The 15,201-nt window shown below is 39.0% G+C and overlaps 1 protein-coding gene across 1 annotated transcript in view; it reads right to left on the reverse strand.

Annotated features, from left to right (window-relative positions):
* Nucleotides 1-11,798: 11,798 nt before the first annotated feature.
* SECISBP2L (SECIS binding protein 2 like) overlaps nt 11,799-15,201 on the reverse strand; it is a 40,976-nt gene continuing 37,573 nt past the window's right edge. The window contains exons 17-18 of the mRNA XM_065411767.1: nt 14,771-14,990; nt 11,799-13,564 (exon numbers count right to left, since the gene is read on the reverse strand). Of these exons, the coding sequence (XP_065267839.1) occupies nt 12,891-13,564; nt 14,771-14,990 (894 nt within the window). The 3' untranslated portion in view covers nt 11,799-12,890. The remainder of the gene's footprint in view (nt 13,565-14,770; nt 14,991-15,201) is intronic.

Consider the following 15,201-nt stretch of genomic DNA (forward strand, 5'->3'; position numbering starts at 1 on the left):
GTGAAACAGGCAAACCCTGAGGACTTCTCTTGGCTGCATATAGCAAAAGCAGAGTTAAGACAGTCACGGTGAGTGAGAGACAGCTGTCTCAATGCAGGGGAAAACCTGAACACTTTTGCTTCCTCACTGAGATGCATGGTGGACAGCAGTTTTCAACCTTTTTTCATTTTCAGATCCCTAAAAAATGTTGAATGCAGGTGTGGATCCCTTTGGAAACCTTAGACTGTCTGCAGATCCCCAGGGGTCTAACCACTGACTTAGGACGAAATACCCCAGAATTCTGCTATAGAATGAGAGCAGAAATCTTTATTTACTTTGTAACTAGCAATTTATTAAAAAGCACAACATTTGTCCCCGAGCACTGATGGAGTTTCAATTCAATGGAGACTGGTTCTTATAATGTGTGTCCGCAATTCTTTTTCAAAGCTAGTTATTGAAAGGTTTAACCCACTGCGGTTTTATTTCTATTGCAGTTTACCTTACAGGTATGGCTTCAGGAGAGCGGAAAGTCCCCCCCCACACACACACATACACATAAAATATTCTTTCAACTGTTCGATATTGGTTCCATGTATTTTTCCATCATTGCAATTCAGTAAAAAGCCAACTGTGCTTTCCCTCTGTTGATATTCACCCCTTCTTGTCAACTGTTGGGAATGGGCCACATCCACCCTAACTGAATTGGCCTCCTTAGCACTGACCCCCAACTTGGTGAGGCAACTCCCATCTTTTCATGTGCTGTATATTTATACCTACCTACTTTTTTTTCACTCCATGCATCTGATGAAGTGGGTTCTAGCTCACGAAAGCTTATCCCCAAATAAATATGTTAGTCTCTAAGGAGCCACAAGGACTCCTCGTTGTTTTTGCTGTACTTTATAAGTGTAGGTTAAGTTTCCGATTTCATACAGGCAAGGGACTGATCACATGGGCTGAAGACACACGGTCAGTCAGCAGTGATTGTAGGTCAAATTTTCAAAAGCTTATGTCTCTTTTGAAAATGGCACTTGGGCACTTTTGACATTTTTATCCTAAACACACAAGCAAGGAAATTCAGAGTTTAGGCCAACACTGCTTTTCTTAAACACAAGCTATCAAATGCCTGCAAGGGGCCAAGGCCATTAGATTTAGACATCTTGTAAGATGATTTATAAAGAAGTGGCACATCTTCCTCTGGAGCGCTGTGTCTAGTTTGGTTCCCCTAACCATAAGCCAATTGAAAATTATATATTCTCTAGAAATATAGTTGAAACTGAGACGTTTGAGAGTGGGCAACAGAGATTGTTAGAAGTGCAGTGGAATAGTCATAGGAGGAGATGGCAAGAACTAGGATTATTTAGCTTGGAAGTGTAGAATGTGACTGAAGCCAGTTGCTAAAGGTGAAATGATTTGCAAAGCAGACACTGCTGGTGGAGGGTGCACGCATAAGGCTTTGGTGAGCTGAGTTAGGCAAAGCTGGAACTGAAGGAGAGTTTCTAATCCTTCTCCTGGCCTCGCAACCACATTTCCTGCCCACCCCACCCAACACTTCACCTAAGACCAGGTGTTCTTCTTTTCATGTTAGGAAAAAAATGAACAAATAGTCCGGTAGGACAGAGCTGCAATGTAGGGAAACAGCAGTGAGGTGGAGACATTCACCTATGAGCACTAGTTCAATCCAGCCCTAGTCAGCAGCTGTAACCTAAAAGTCTAAGCCGATGGCTATACTAGACAGCTTGCAGGTGCGCCACTGTAAGCTCTCTTGTGTAGCTGCACTAAGCCGATGTGGAAGCAGAGAAAGAACTGACAGGAAGGGGATGCAATGCATGACAGTTCGTTACCAAGAGTTAGGCTAACTGTAACCCTAATAACGCGAGATTTGTAGAAGCGAGGAATGTGTGAGGCGAGTGGGAAAGAACTGTGTGAGAAGTTGTTGCGACCTTGTGTAGATAATGTGTAGATAATATGGAATGTAGACTAAGTCTACATTAGTGAGCAAAACAAGATATCAGAATGACCTATGTATAAACAAAATGCAGCTGTTGCTCATTATTGTCTGTAACAAAAGGTATAAATGCTTGCTGTAATTGCTTACCTGTTGAGAGACCTGTTTAGCTCTCTCCCTCTATGCAATTGATAGAGAGAAAAGAAAGTATCTGATTTGCTGTACCCAAACAAAAAGTGAGAACTGTGTTATTCTCCGACACCGAGAAGAGAGAGAGCTCTCCTGTGACTTCCTTAATGTAACGAGTGGCGGCAGCAGGAGAAGCACTCCCACCAACATAGCGCTGTCCACCCACACCCCTGAGGTTGGTGTAGCTTACCTTGCTCAGGGGGGTGGTTTATTCACACACCTGCACAACATAAGTTATAGCGACATAAGTGGTAGTGTAGATATAGCTGTGACAGTGTACCCCATAAGGCTTTATGGGGAGGGGGTGCTTATAAATGTATGTATGACATAACTGGAATATGTTTTGTGCTGCCTGTGCCAGGTAACATATCTCCGTAAAGGTCTATTCATCCTATTTGTACATATATATATATCATTTTCTACTTGAGGTTAAGAATATGGGCTGTATGCTTGCTTGGTTTCTAAGTAAGCTTCGGGAGGCATTTGGTCAGCTTCGTTAGGAAGGAATTCGCCAGGTTAAGTACCTAATCAGGAAACACTTGGGGAACAATGCATCTTGGAATGCTCCAATCCACATAAGAAGTCTTCCTGGAGACATGCAAGATACCATGTGGACAATGGCTTCAGCCTGTAAAGACTGAGTCGTGCAGGGACATGTGACTTGTCCAGGTGACTCCAGAACTCCATCTTGGAGCTGGACTTTGCATAGGAGGGAGGAGGGGGGTCTCCTCCCACAAGAGAGAGTCTATTTAAGCCTGGGGGAGACCCATCCATCTGGTCTTCAGCTGGCTAAAGAAGGAGCCTCTCCACCCCCCCAGGATACTTGAAAGAAACTGAAACAAAAGACAGACTACAGGGGTTGTGAGAGATTGCTGGACCCAGGCTAAAGGGAGAGTAGCCTGTAAAAGGGAGCATTCGGGAACTGGTGAGGAACTTATCTGTATTTAGTTTGATTAGGCATAGATTTGCCCATTTTATTTTATTTTGCTTGTGACTTACTTTGTTCTGTCTGTTACTACTTTGAACCACTTAAATCCTACTGTCTGTATTTAATAAAATCACTTTTTATTTAGTAATTTACTCAGAGTATGTATTAATACCTGAGGGAGCAAACAACTGTGCATATCTCTCTATCAGTGTTATAGAGGGCGAACAATTTATGAGTTTGCCCTGCATAAACTTTATGCAGGGTAAAACGGATTTATCTGGGTTTAGACCCCATTGGAAGTTGGGCATCTGAGTGCTAAAGACAAGCACACTCCTGTGAGCTGGTTTCGGGTAAACTTGCAGCTTTGGGACTAGTGATCCAGACCCTGAGTCTTTGTTAAAGCAGACTGGAGTGTCTGGCTCAGCAAGACAGGGTGCTGGAATCCTGAGCTGGCAGGGAAAACAGAAGCAGGGGTAGTCTTTGCACATTGGGTGGCAGCTCCCAAGGGGGTTTCTGTGATCCAACCCGTCACAATAGCCTTTGGCTAGGCCTATCTCTACTTAAAAGGCTACAGTGGCTCAGCTGTGGCGCTTCCATGTAGACACTCACTATGGCAATTGGAGGGTTTCTCCTGTCGCTGCAGTTCATCCACCTCCCCGAGAGGCAGTAGCTAGGTTGGTGGAAGAATTCTTCCATTGACCGAGCGCTGTCTACACCTGGGGTTAGGTTAGCATAGCTCCGTCTCTCAGCGGTGTGGATTTCTCACATCTCTGAGAGCTGTAGCGATGCTGATGCAAGTTTTCAGTGTAGACCAGCCCTAAAATCCAAAGGTTGCTTGCCAGCCAGTGTGAAATGAGTCAAGATCACTTCAGTTCAAAGAGGGAAAATGTGTTCACATTAAACACCACTTTTAATAGGCACTTGGGGAGAGAGAGAGAAGTCAAGTATTGAAGAGGTGTGGAGAATCAGCTACCATTTTGCATCCTAGTGGTCCCGCCAGGCCCAAGTTGAGGCTCATGGACAAGGCACATTGTGAGGAAAGTTTGCACTGCATATGCCCCTTCTGCGGATATGATAGTACTGCTGTCAAATTAACCCCGTTCACAAACACTAGAACCACTTTACTAAGGGAGAGAGTTCCATATGTAATAGAGATAACAGGTTTCTTGGGCCTGCTATTTGAGGCCAACAAGAAGCAAGAGAACTAACCATATACCGGAAGGACATGCAGACACCCGTAAGTAGAAGTTGCAGATAGGAAATCAACACACTAAGAACCCCACAGATTTGCAGTGACAGCTGGTGATATAACTTCAGCACATCCTGTGAGTAGGACAGCCAGGGGATGGCCACACAAAATCTAAGCAATAAGGAGCCCAACCAAAGAGATCAAATTAAAACCAATCTATGCTGATTGTCACATGCCAAGTGCTCAATGCAGCACAGGCTTCCTGCAGAGCAAATACAGCATCTACTGCCTGGCTAGTAGGTAAAATTGGAGCCTGTCTGAGCCTACCCCTGTGGTGTACTGTGAGGCCATCCATGCCCTCTTCACTTCTTAAATCTACTACAGATTTGATACACTTACAATGCTGTCCAGAACATACAACCCAAGGCAACTGGAGGGCACATAGGACTGAAGGACAAATAAGGGCACTACAGGTTGGGGTGTTCTTTGCTTTTTTAGAATTAGTTATCAAAGCTCTGTTACTGGCTAAAAAAAACCCAACCAAACCAAAAAAAAAACCCCAATCCTGAAAACAGGAACAAATTCAGCAGGATGACGAAGTACTGCACAGTACTAGGCAGTGTTGGCTCCACAAGGGGGCATGGTTCAGCAAGAGCACTACACAACTGGGGCCAATTCCAAAGGAAATAGGAAACAATGATTTCCAAAGAACCACCACTTACTCCTGCACTGGTATTTGATATTATACAGGTAAAGTGCCACCGTTGCTTAGATGTGACCATTAAAAATATACATAATTTCTTAATTAAAATACAAGTTTGAGAACACCCAAATACACATACTGAAAAATACCTCAGTGGAAACTAACCTTTCCCAGTGTCCAGGCAGCTGTGCCGGTGATGGCTATCTAGCAAGTGTTAGAGAATTTATTCCCAGTGCAGATGACTAGTCACAGCACCTCTCCATGCTCCAGAGGGTCAGCATGTGTGCTATCTTAGCCCTGGGGTTGGGGTTGGTTTAATGCAATGTAGATACTTAGGGGATCAGAAAGATTGCTGTAATGGTAGGGAAGTTTTAGAGACTGCCGTGCTTTTCCTCTTTTCGCTCCCTCTGTTCCTGTAGAACCATTCCCCTCACCTCATCCCTCCACGGACTTGTTTGGTACAAGAGAATTCTTTACAGCTCCTGCCATCTGGAGCAGCCTTTCCTTTACTCACAAGCAGCAACTCACCATCTGTTTAAAAAACTCATCAAGCAAGATTTTCAAAGGCACAAAAGGTAGCTAGGCTCTCAACTCCCATTGGAAGTCAATGGGAGTTGGGAGCATAACTAACCTGTGCACCTTTGAAAAAAAAAAATCACCCTATGAGAAAACAATTCCCCCACTCCCACGCTTATACCTTTAAATTAATTTTAAAAAAAAATCTATGTTTTAAAGCCTTTTCTTGTAGTTTGTCTGAAAGGTGCCATCCAAAGAGAGAGCTCTTGTATTGAAAATATTTTTTAAAATACACAAAAAATAGCACAGATTTCGAAGTACCATGCTGTTAAAAGATCAAATGACTAGCACAGCCGAGCTCACTGTTGTTGTGTAACTGTGATAGCAAGAAACAAATAGCCAAGTACACAGGATGAGAGGAGGACACATTATAGAAAAATTAAAGCGATTGCACCACACACAGCTAATATGTTTTTTGCTATAAGGCATGAGAGCCATGCCTGCATGCATGAGGTTATTACCATAGCCTCCAGGAAGTCTCCAAGGGAACCTAAAGACAAACAGCACTTTTGTAAATATAACTACAGGAAGTGCAGCTTGCTCCATTTCCTCTGTTTGTCCTCACGTAAGAGCAAATCTGGTATCAGCGTTCCATGATTACTAGACTCCTCTTTGCTCATTAAAGTACTATCCTTGGGAACTAACCTCGTTACAGATAGCTGGATATTTTAAATAATGTCCAGATGGACACCCACACACATCCGCCTGTCATAGAGAACGTGTATCAATGACTGCTGTACTGACAGAAGGTATCAAGTAGCTGTCAAAGGAAAAGGTTAAATATAGCACTTAACTGCATAGTTCTGTTTTGTCCAAATTGTACAGCCGGGCATTCCAACTTGGAAAGTTCCCTCCTGCATTTCATAGTGAACTTCTCAGCAATCTAAGAAAAGAAACCATGAGGAAAACTAGTTACCTGTTCTGTGTCTTTCTTCTGAGGAAGTTGAGCACATACACACAAAAAAGGAGGTACCAGAATTATACAAATAGTTCTCTCATTTGCCTACGCAGTGGTTGAAAAAAATCTGAAAGAAAATCCAATAGCTAGCCCGTTGCATAACTAGAGTGATTTGAATCAGTGAGCTCTTCACCACACATCTCTGACATGCCAGTTTAAAAATTATCATGCCAAATTCTCAGCTTTGTCAATACAATAGTGATGCTTAAGATACTAACTCAGAACCGTTTGGTAAAAATTTTCTGCAAGAGCTAGAACTGGTAGCTGGTCATAGTTTTTAGATGAAACTGAGACAGTACTATCCAACTGAGAATTGCTTTGCTCTGAATATCGGCTAGTGAATTATTTTGGTTCTTTATGAAGTATTTGCAGATATTCAACCCTAGTCCAGCGTCAATGCCTACACACCAACCCCTTTCCCACAAAAAAGGAACAGTACCTCTCTGGCAAACCACTATCATGTTAAAAGCAAAAGCTGCATTACTGCAACGTTATAAGGGAGAATTTACACAGAAATCCAGAGCTCTTGTTCCCATAGCTCTGCCACTTTGCACACAGCAATACAAAAAGTCAGATGCATGAGGTGTAATTTAAATACTTTCATATGTAGAAACATTCAAAAATGTGGAAGACTTCTTAATATGGGAATAACTTGCTCCCTGACTTCTTGAATATAAAGTGTCTCACCTATAAACGGTGTATTATGTAGTTCTACCCTGCCTATGTTGAAAGAAAAAGAAAGGCACTAGGCATGGATATTGCATGCATGCTATCAAGTAACATCATATATTTTGATTATTGTTAAATGAACATTCATTAAAATAGATTCTAGTTTCTTGGAATGTGAGCCCTTATGAGCAGTGGTGGGTCAGTGCTTTGAGTTATTCTTTGAAGTACTGGGATAATTGTAGTAGATGTCTCAGAGCATAAATTCAAACATCTAATTAAACAGGTTTGTTGGGGTTTTTTTTGAATGGCTATTGCAAATATTTCCGTTTGGTGCTCCAATCTGGAATTGCATTCTCAGAGCAATGCTAAAAGACTAATCGGAAATTATGTTTTGGTTTTGTTCATATTTCATGCCCAGATTTGATTATTTTCGGAATTTACTCAAAAATGTTATTCTCACTGAGGACTAAACTCATGGGAAGTTTGGGCTTTAATTTGTAACATTTTGATTTAAATAATTGTTTTGAACTATGGAAATGTTGTGGTAAGTCATAAAGGACCAAATATTCTCTGGGGACTTTCCAAAATTCACCTTTGGATTGAGAACATACATGAGAAATCTCAAAGCATTGTTTCTGCAGAAAGTTACAGAATTTGAAATTTAGGGTTTATAATGGAAGTTCTTTCAAAAGCCATGAAAGAACTGCAAGAGCAAAACTACAGTATGAACCTGATTTTATATATAGAAAATCATTAATGTACTTCAAATCTCAAAGGACATGGGAGTAGCAACACCAGTTAATGGTGTAGTGCTGATAGCTGAGGTGAAGTGAGCAGTTGTGATGAGTCACTGGAAAGTTAGGAGCTCCCCACATGCAAGCGACACATTTTCAAAGGGATATTTAGCACAGGATCTTCAGTAATGCAGGGGTAAAGATCTAGGCAGAGGTCAGATGAGGACAACACAAAAACCCATGTGTTACCACACTATGGTACAAAAGATGTCAACAGCTCCAAACATTGTCATTATCTGCTGCTTTTTTTGTCCCTTTTACTCCTAAGTAGGAAGTGATATTCATCTTGGATTTTGCACACCCAGTTTTATTTCAATTCCAAGACAGTGACATTGATTAGTTCCATTGCAGGAATTTCTGAACAGTGGTAGATTTTACATACTATATAGAAAACCTATATTTTGCCTTCATGCCATGGTGATAATGCCAAGACATGAGCAGATTAATGGGAAGTGTTAATGAGTATCAGCCTCTGGTTTTAAATGCCTTGCTTTATTTGTCTGGGTCACACTCAGTGATGATTGTTTGTATGCATTCAAGGCCAACTTTACTTCATCCTGAAAATGTGTAGTTCAGATTTAGGACTCGTCTTCAACAAGATGCTTCTGATACTTTTTTCAAATTTGTAAGTTCCAAGAGTTATACTAAAACTACACTTATACAGAGAACTTCTGCAAAGGACTTTAAGAGTTTTCACTTGAGTTTTCTTTTCAAATTTGTAAGTGACCAAAATGTATGTCTCCTATGATAAAAAAATCTTTAAACAGGTTGTTTTACCTGGAAACATTTCAGTGAAGGAAACCAAAGAGAACCAACCAAGTGACCTTCCCAGTAATGAACTCTGCACTTGGGAACAATGTCTAGCTGGTACATTGTTTACTTCCAAGGAGGCAAACTGTAAAGATACCATGCACACTGCCACCTGGTGGACAAGCTACAGAAAAACACTGGAACTTGCCCGGAAAAGCAGTAACAAATCTTCATACTTAATCAGAACTAAAGTACTAGGCAGCATATGGTGCTGGTGAAGTTTTGGAACAGACATGAAATAAGGACATTGCAATTGGTAAATGAATATATCACCGTAGTAAGAGATATTTCTACAATCACTTTTATTAGTTTATGGAAGAATCCCCACTAGTATTTACATAGTGCAAAAAAAGCTATTACTCCAAAAAAGTATGGTAGATTGAACAATTATCCTTCATACAGCAAAAAAGAAAACAAAACCCTTCATCTTTTATAATAATTTTCTACTGTTTAACCTAAGTGCTACAAATGTTAAGACATTAAAGATTAACTGTTTATCTTATTAGAATCTATTAAAAAATATATGAACCATTTGTGAACATTTAGAAGGTGGGCTGTGCCAACTGTGTTGCTAATTTCAGTGTTATCACTATAAATTTCAAGTTAGACATTCTTACATTTCATTGTGTGTGGAAGGGATGGCTAAAAACCCAGATAGGCTGCATCTATGGCTTTCTTCTGCTGGTTTTTGTTTTTGTAAACAAATCTTCACATTGAATTTTAATGATTAAAATATGATCAACATTAAAATCAACTGGATATTTTGATTAGTTGGCACAACTTCACAGAATACTTAACGACAGTTTTAGCAAACAGCAGCTTTTCAAACAATAAAAAACTTTTTTGCATTCATATTTAAAGTAATGTTATTAAAATTTAAACTTCATGTTAAAGAACTGGACTGAATCATGTGAAAATCCTCACCCACATAAGCATTAGAGATCTCCCACCTTTATGTTAAGAAATCAGACAAGTGCATTATTGAAGAACATTTTCTATAGTTTTTTAATTTTAAAAATACGGGACAAATCCTGCAGTCATTGTTTGGTTCCAATCCTGCAAACACTTACACAGGTGTTTCAATTAAGCATACCAATAGGTCTGCTGAGATCAGTGGAACTACTCGTGTTCCTAAAGTCAAGTATGTAAGTAAGTATTTGCAGGACCAGGGCCTTCATCCTTACTCAGACAAAAATATATATATATATTATTTGGTCTGATAAAGGACTACATTCTCCAGATTTTTTCCCCTACATTTATTTTTGCACAAATACCAGAAGTGTTATATAAAATAATTTCTATGCATAGACACCTCTATCAATTCATTTGTAAAGATGCCCTACCACACATTATTTTTCATGTTTTGCCAGATGCATGAAATCTAAATAATCCAATAGCCTTTGAAAGAAAAAAAAATGGATATTTGTTTTCTGAATAATCTTCACAACAAAAAAACATATCTATAGTCATATAACTCCAGAAACATCTGTTTTTTGGAGTGTAACAACCTGTATAATAAATTGTATATTTTTTATAGTGAAATAGAAATCCAGCTATCTTAAAAAATTAATCATGGCACTATAAAATAACCTATCGGAAAGGTTATGCTTTTTTATTTCTGTTGCTGATAGAAACAAGATTACCACAAGATCAAGATTATACCTCTTAAGTGCTGCACATTGCAAGGAACCTCCCTAATTTTAGATGCAAATGGACCTCTTCCCAGACACACAGTCATTCCATTCGCAATTATCTCTCATTCTCATCTTATCAAAAGGAAACGTTCTAAATGGATGGTTTCCTTTACTCTGTTTTGGTTTGCCTCTCTAGAGATGATAATTCACATTTTCAAAGATTCTCCTTGTTTGCTGGCAAATAGAGAGGTACTAGATGAGCTGTATCATCTTTAATGAACTCATAATATACTTATGTAATCTGTAGCAAAATTACAATTAAACAGTTGGGTTGAAGATTACAAATAGATTTCCTGTTTGATATAAATGTCAAATCTTAAAATGACTGTCCAAGTTCAGAAAAGACAAAAAAGAAACCTTTATAATGCTACTACCTCAAGATCAAGAGTTATTTGAATCACTGTCATGGAATAAGCAAAAGGAAATGTACAGATGATTATAGTTTTTTGTAATCCCACTTTCCATTTTGGGAAAATCTAGGTCAAATTCTATCCTTAGTGTGCACAGATGATCTTAGTTGTTGACGGAAGCTGTGCTTACACATCCAAGGGCAAACATTGATCCTCTGTCAGCAGTTCAAACCCCTATCATTTCCTAAATCAACTAAACCTTTCAAAGTGTATGCACAATAAAATCTGCAGTACAAACAATTGGGGTTAATATTTAGGAGGCATCATTCTTTACTCTTTGTATTCCTATAAAAGTCTGTTGCTAATATCTAGGAAGATTATATCAAGGAACTAAGAACATGACAGGACAGCTCTTCAACAATGTCCTGCATAGCATTTGCTATGTCTACAGATACCAAAGTGTTATTTACATAATACTCAAACTCTTTGTTTCCACAATGCTCATTACCATCTGAAAGACAGGACTAGATATTTCCTAAACCTGGAGTCTGATTTTCCCAGTGCAACATGAAATACCGGTATTACAAATGCTAAAAAAGTGCTGGTCCCAAGTTACGTAAACTAAGTGTGCAACTAAAATGTCCATTTATTTTGTGTTACTGAAAGTTACCTTTTTTTAAATGGAAGTGGTCTAGAGAATAATGAAGTAGAATTAAAACAAATCTATGTTTGCCATGAAAAACTGTTATTCGTGAAAATGGTTCTTTGGCTACTCTTGTAGTCAAGTCCTTGGTGCTGATGGCTTCAGTACATTTATTGCCAGTACTGGACAAAGTTAGAAAATTCAGACTCTTGGTGTGCAAGGATTAGACATATATTCCATCCCCAATCTGAAATAAATTCATCACCAGAGAATGGATTTCATTTCAATACTCGGAACAAAAATGGATAATTCTATGGCAGCTTATTCGTTTCTGGCTTTTTTTTTTTTTTTGGAACCACTGACACCTCTCAGAACTCCAAGGCACTTTCCTGCCTTCCCAGAACAACTACTTTACTACTCTAGAAGTCAACTATTAGGCTGCTACAACTGAGGAACAAGAGTTCACATTCTCAATGAGAATTAATCCTAAAATTGATCCTGAACTTAAAAGTGGCCAGAATCAAAGCATGCAAGTGAACACAACCATACACTTAGCTATTATATCAGTCACACTTACTGTTAAATACTCAGATCACTTATGCCTGTTTTATTTAATGTAAATAAAATTATGCACATCAGCATTCCTGAGGTAAGTGAAAGAATAAGGAAGCAGTCAGTTACTAAGAACAACATGGATGGTGGTCATGGTTAATGGTTCCCTTACTGTGACTCTGCACACAGTGATTTTTAAGTATTTCATTGGAAAAAAGCAAACACATACATTTTGCTATGTGGTTTTGGGTTAAAGTTATTCTAGCATATTGTAACCATCTCATTACAGTCCGCATCTTTTGCGATATACCCTCATAGACCCAACTAAAAGCTGCATCTGTCTTAGCATAAGAATCATGCATACATTTCTCTATAATCTCCTCTTCCTTTTGACTGCAAGAAAAATGTTTTTGGATTTTTCTGGCTTCTCTTTATAGAGAAGCCATTTTATTTCCTGGTATAATTAGAAAATTATGGCCAATCAGGTTAAAATGATTGGGGTATCAGCAATGCAAAATGTTGGTAACTGTTGCAAGTCTTAAAACATAGATCAGCTCATGTGTTGAAAAAAAGATAAACAGTCAAATTTAAGAAGATTTTTGCTTACAATTGGTCATTTATAAATAGTTTCTCCGTTTACAAAAGAAGCTCAAGTGAATATCTAATACTGACTGAAATTTTTACACAGATGGTTTCAATTCTGGGAAATACACAGATACTGATTAAAAGCTAAACTATAGGTTTTAATGAAACAATTAACAAAAGACAACTACAAATATTTGTGGTGAATTAAATACATACATTAAATGTTAAACAGTGCAAAATGTTGAGATGAAGCATACAAAATAATGGCTGCAACCCTTACAACAGTTAATTATAATTTTAAAGAGTTCCTGAGTTTGTGCTTATTTTTACAACATGTAATTGGAATCTGTGTGTTCTTTATTCAAAGAATTGCTGATCGTGGGTTTATGTTGGGCATTACTTGCGTGCTTATCAGTTGTCCATTCCTCACCATCAATTACTGGATCTACCTGCTCAGGAGTTTCTAACTCTTCCTCTTCACTCTGTTCTGCATTGTCTCCCTCTGCACCACTAAGGGTCTTCCCAAGTTGAAGGGTTTCCATAGTTCTTTGGGTCTCTGAGACCCAAGATTCAATTCTGCTATTAAGTTGAACCTCTACCGATATAGGTTCATGGGTGTAATCCTCCTCATCTTCGTCGTCATCCTCCTCCTCTTCTTCAAGCATTCCTGGTACAAGAGTACTGGTGGTACTGGTCATGGAGGAATTCAAAAGATCACGACAGCTGCCATCCAAAGATCCTGTCTCTGTACTCTGCTGTGAGGCCCACTCCAGATTGTCATCTGGCTTCACCTCTTCTTTGTCACTTGGCAAGGATTTTCCATGACTTGCAGTTGAGGTAGTTCCGGTTGTAGCTGTAAGTGGCTGTTTGTTAACAGTGGCTTTCTCAATTTGAACACTGCTAGATTTTTCTGGTGCAGTGGTCTTAAATGAGGACTCTCTCTCATTTTCAGAGGTTTCTAACCCATCAGATGTTTCCACCATGTTTCTCCAGTTTGTTTCTGCAAATCAAGACACCACAAGCTCATCAGAAAACTGACAGCTTAGAGAGTTTTTAAAACATTTACACAATTAAAAAAAATCCTAAGAACTTGTTCAAGTAAAAAGCATAAAAGGGAAACATGTGCATGTAACACTATACTTGTCCAAACATGATCACACAGTGAACAGTTTGAAAAAAAACAAGAGCAGAAAAAACTGTTTCATGCTTAAAGAGATTCTCAAACACATTTTGTTCTGAAATTAAAAAAGGTGTTGATGCGCTTGCCTCAGCACTACACTCAGTAAGTAATGGCATGGCTGATGGTGTGTGGGGAGACCACGCAGCAGGGTTTTACTGTCAGTGCCAGAATCCCATGGTAATTTGCCAAAATAGTATTAATCATCATCCTGCTAGTGTCCGTTAATAACTGTTGAATTCTGAACAAGAAATTTAAAAAAAGCAACCTCTAAGGTAGATCGTAAAATTAAAAAACAAACAAAACAAAACACACTCCAAGTAATCAAGGCATTATTTTGAGTAAAGCGGGTGCTCAGGAAAAAAAAAAAAAAAAAAAATCAGCAATTCTATTAACAACTTGACCTAGGTTAGACAAGTATTTCATTCTCAACTGGTACTATCCCAGCTGTTACACTATGTGTACTTAAGAGTTGACGCATAAATCAATCTTGTAGGTTGCTCAGACCATGACAACTCTTCAAAACCCTTCACTGGCTTCCCTTCAACTTCAACATCAAATTTAAGCAAACTGCTCTAGTCTTCAAAGACCTAAATAATTTAGCTCCTGTCTATCTCTTCACTTCCCCAGTCACCCCCCTTTATTCTGCCCTACACACACAACCCCCTGTTCAAATCTCACCACTGGCCTTCATATATCAGCTCAATACCACAGAGAATCCCTCGGCAACTGAAGTGATCCTCCTGTGGTTGGCTTTAGGGTTGCTTTGCATCAACCAAAGTATTTGGAACACATCTGAGGATTAGGGCCAATGCTATTATTTTTATGTGGTCAGTTCTAGAAGAACTTCCCTAGAAGACTACTCAGTCTCACCCCGAGAGCCTAACCAATTTGGATCACCTTCTCTAAGGTGTGGAATATATTCTAGACTGGGAAGTATTGGGAGAATTTTTTTCTACCTATAGTTTAATATTTATAGCTATTTCTAGTTTATGTTATGTAATATAAATATACATTTTTAATACTTACCATATTCTTTCTCATTCACTTCAGATATGGGCTCTGAAATAACACTACAGAATGAAATAGCACTTGCTGCAGAGGGATTACGAGAATGACCCATGTGATGGGGTGCCTTCTTAACATTCTTTAAGGCCTCTTCTGCCTGCTCCTGCTCCATCGATGCAACCATATCTCTGTATGCCTTTCTGGCCTCCTCAGTCAGCGAGACCAACTTATTAAACAGGCTCTAAATATGAAGACATTTTCATATTTGTTAGTTTCTTCATGAACATTTTCACTTGACACATTTTCCCTTTTATTAACAGGTCCTGTACATGCAACCCTAAAGCCTGTCTAGTCAAAAAGAGTGTGCCCTTTATTTTGGGCAATAATCAGTCATGCTCTAAGTTTCATTTTAAGGATGCCTCTGCATTTACACAGCTCAAGTTTTTGCTGGG

Source organism: Emys orbicularis, chromosome 10 (assembly GCF_028017835.1).
Source record: "Emys orbicularis isolate rEmyOrb1 chromosome 10, rEmyOrb1.hap1, whole genome shotgun sequence".
Taxonomy (NCBI): Eukaryota; Metazoa; Chordata; order Testudines; family Emydidae; genus Emys; species Emys orbicularis.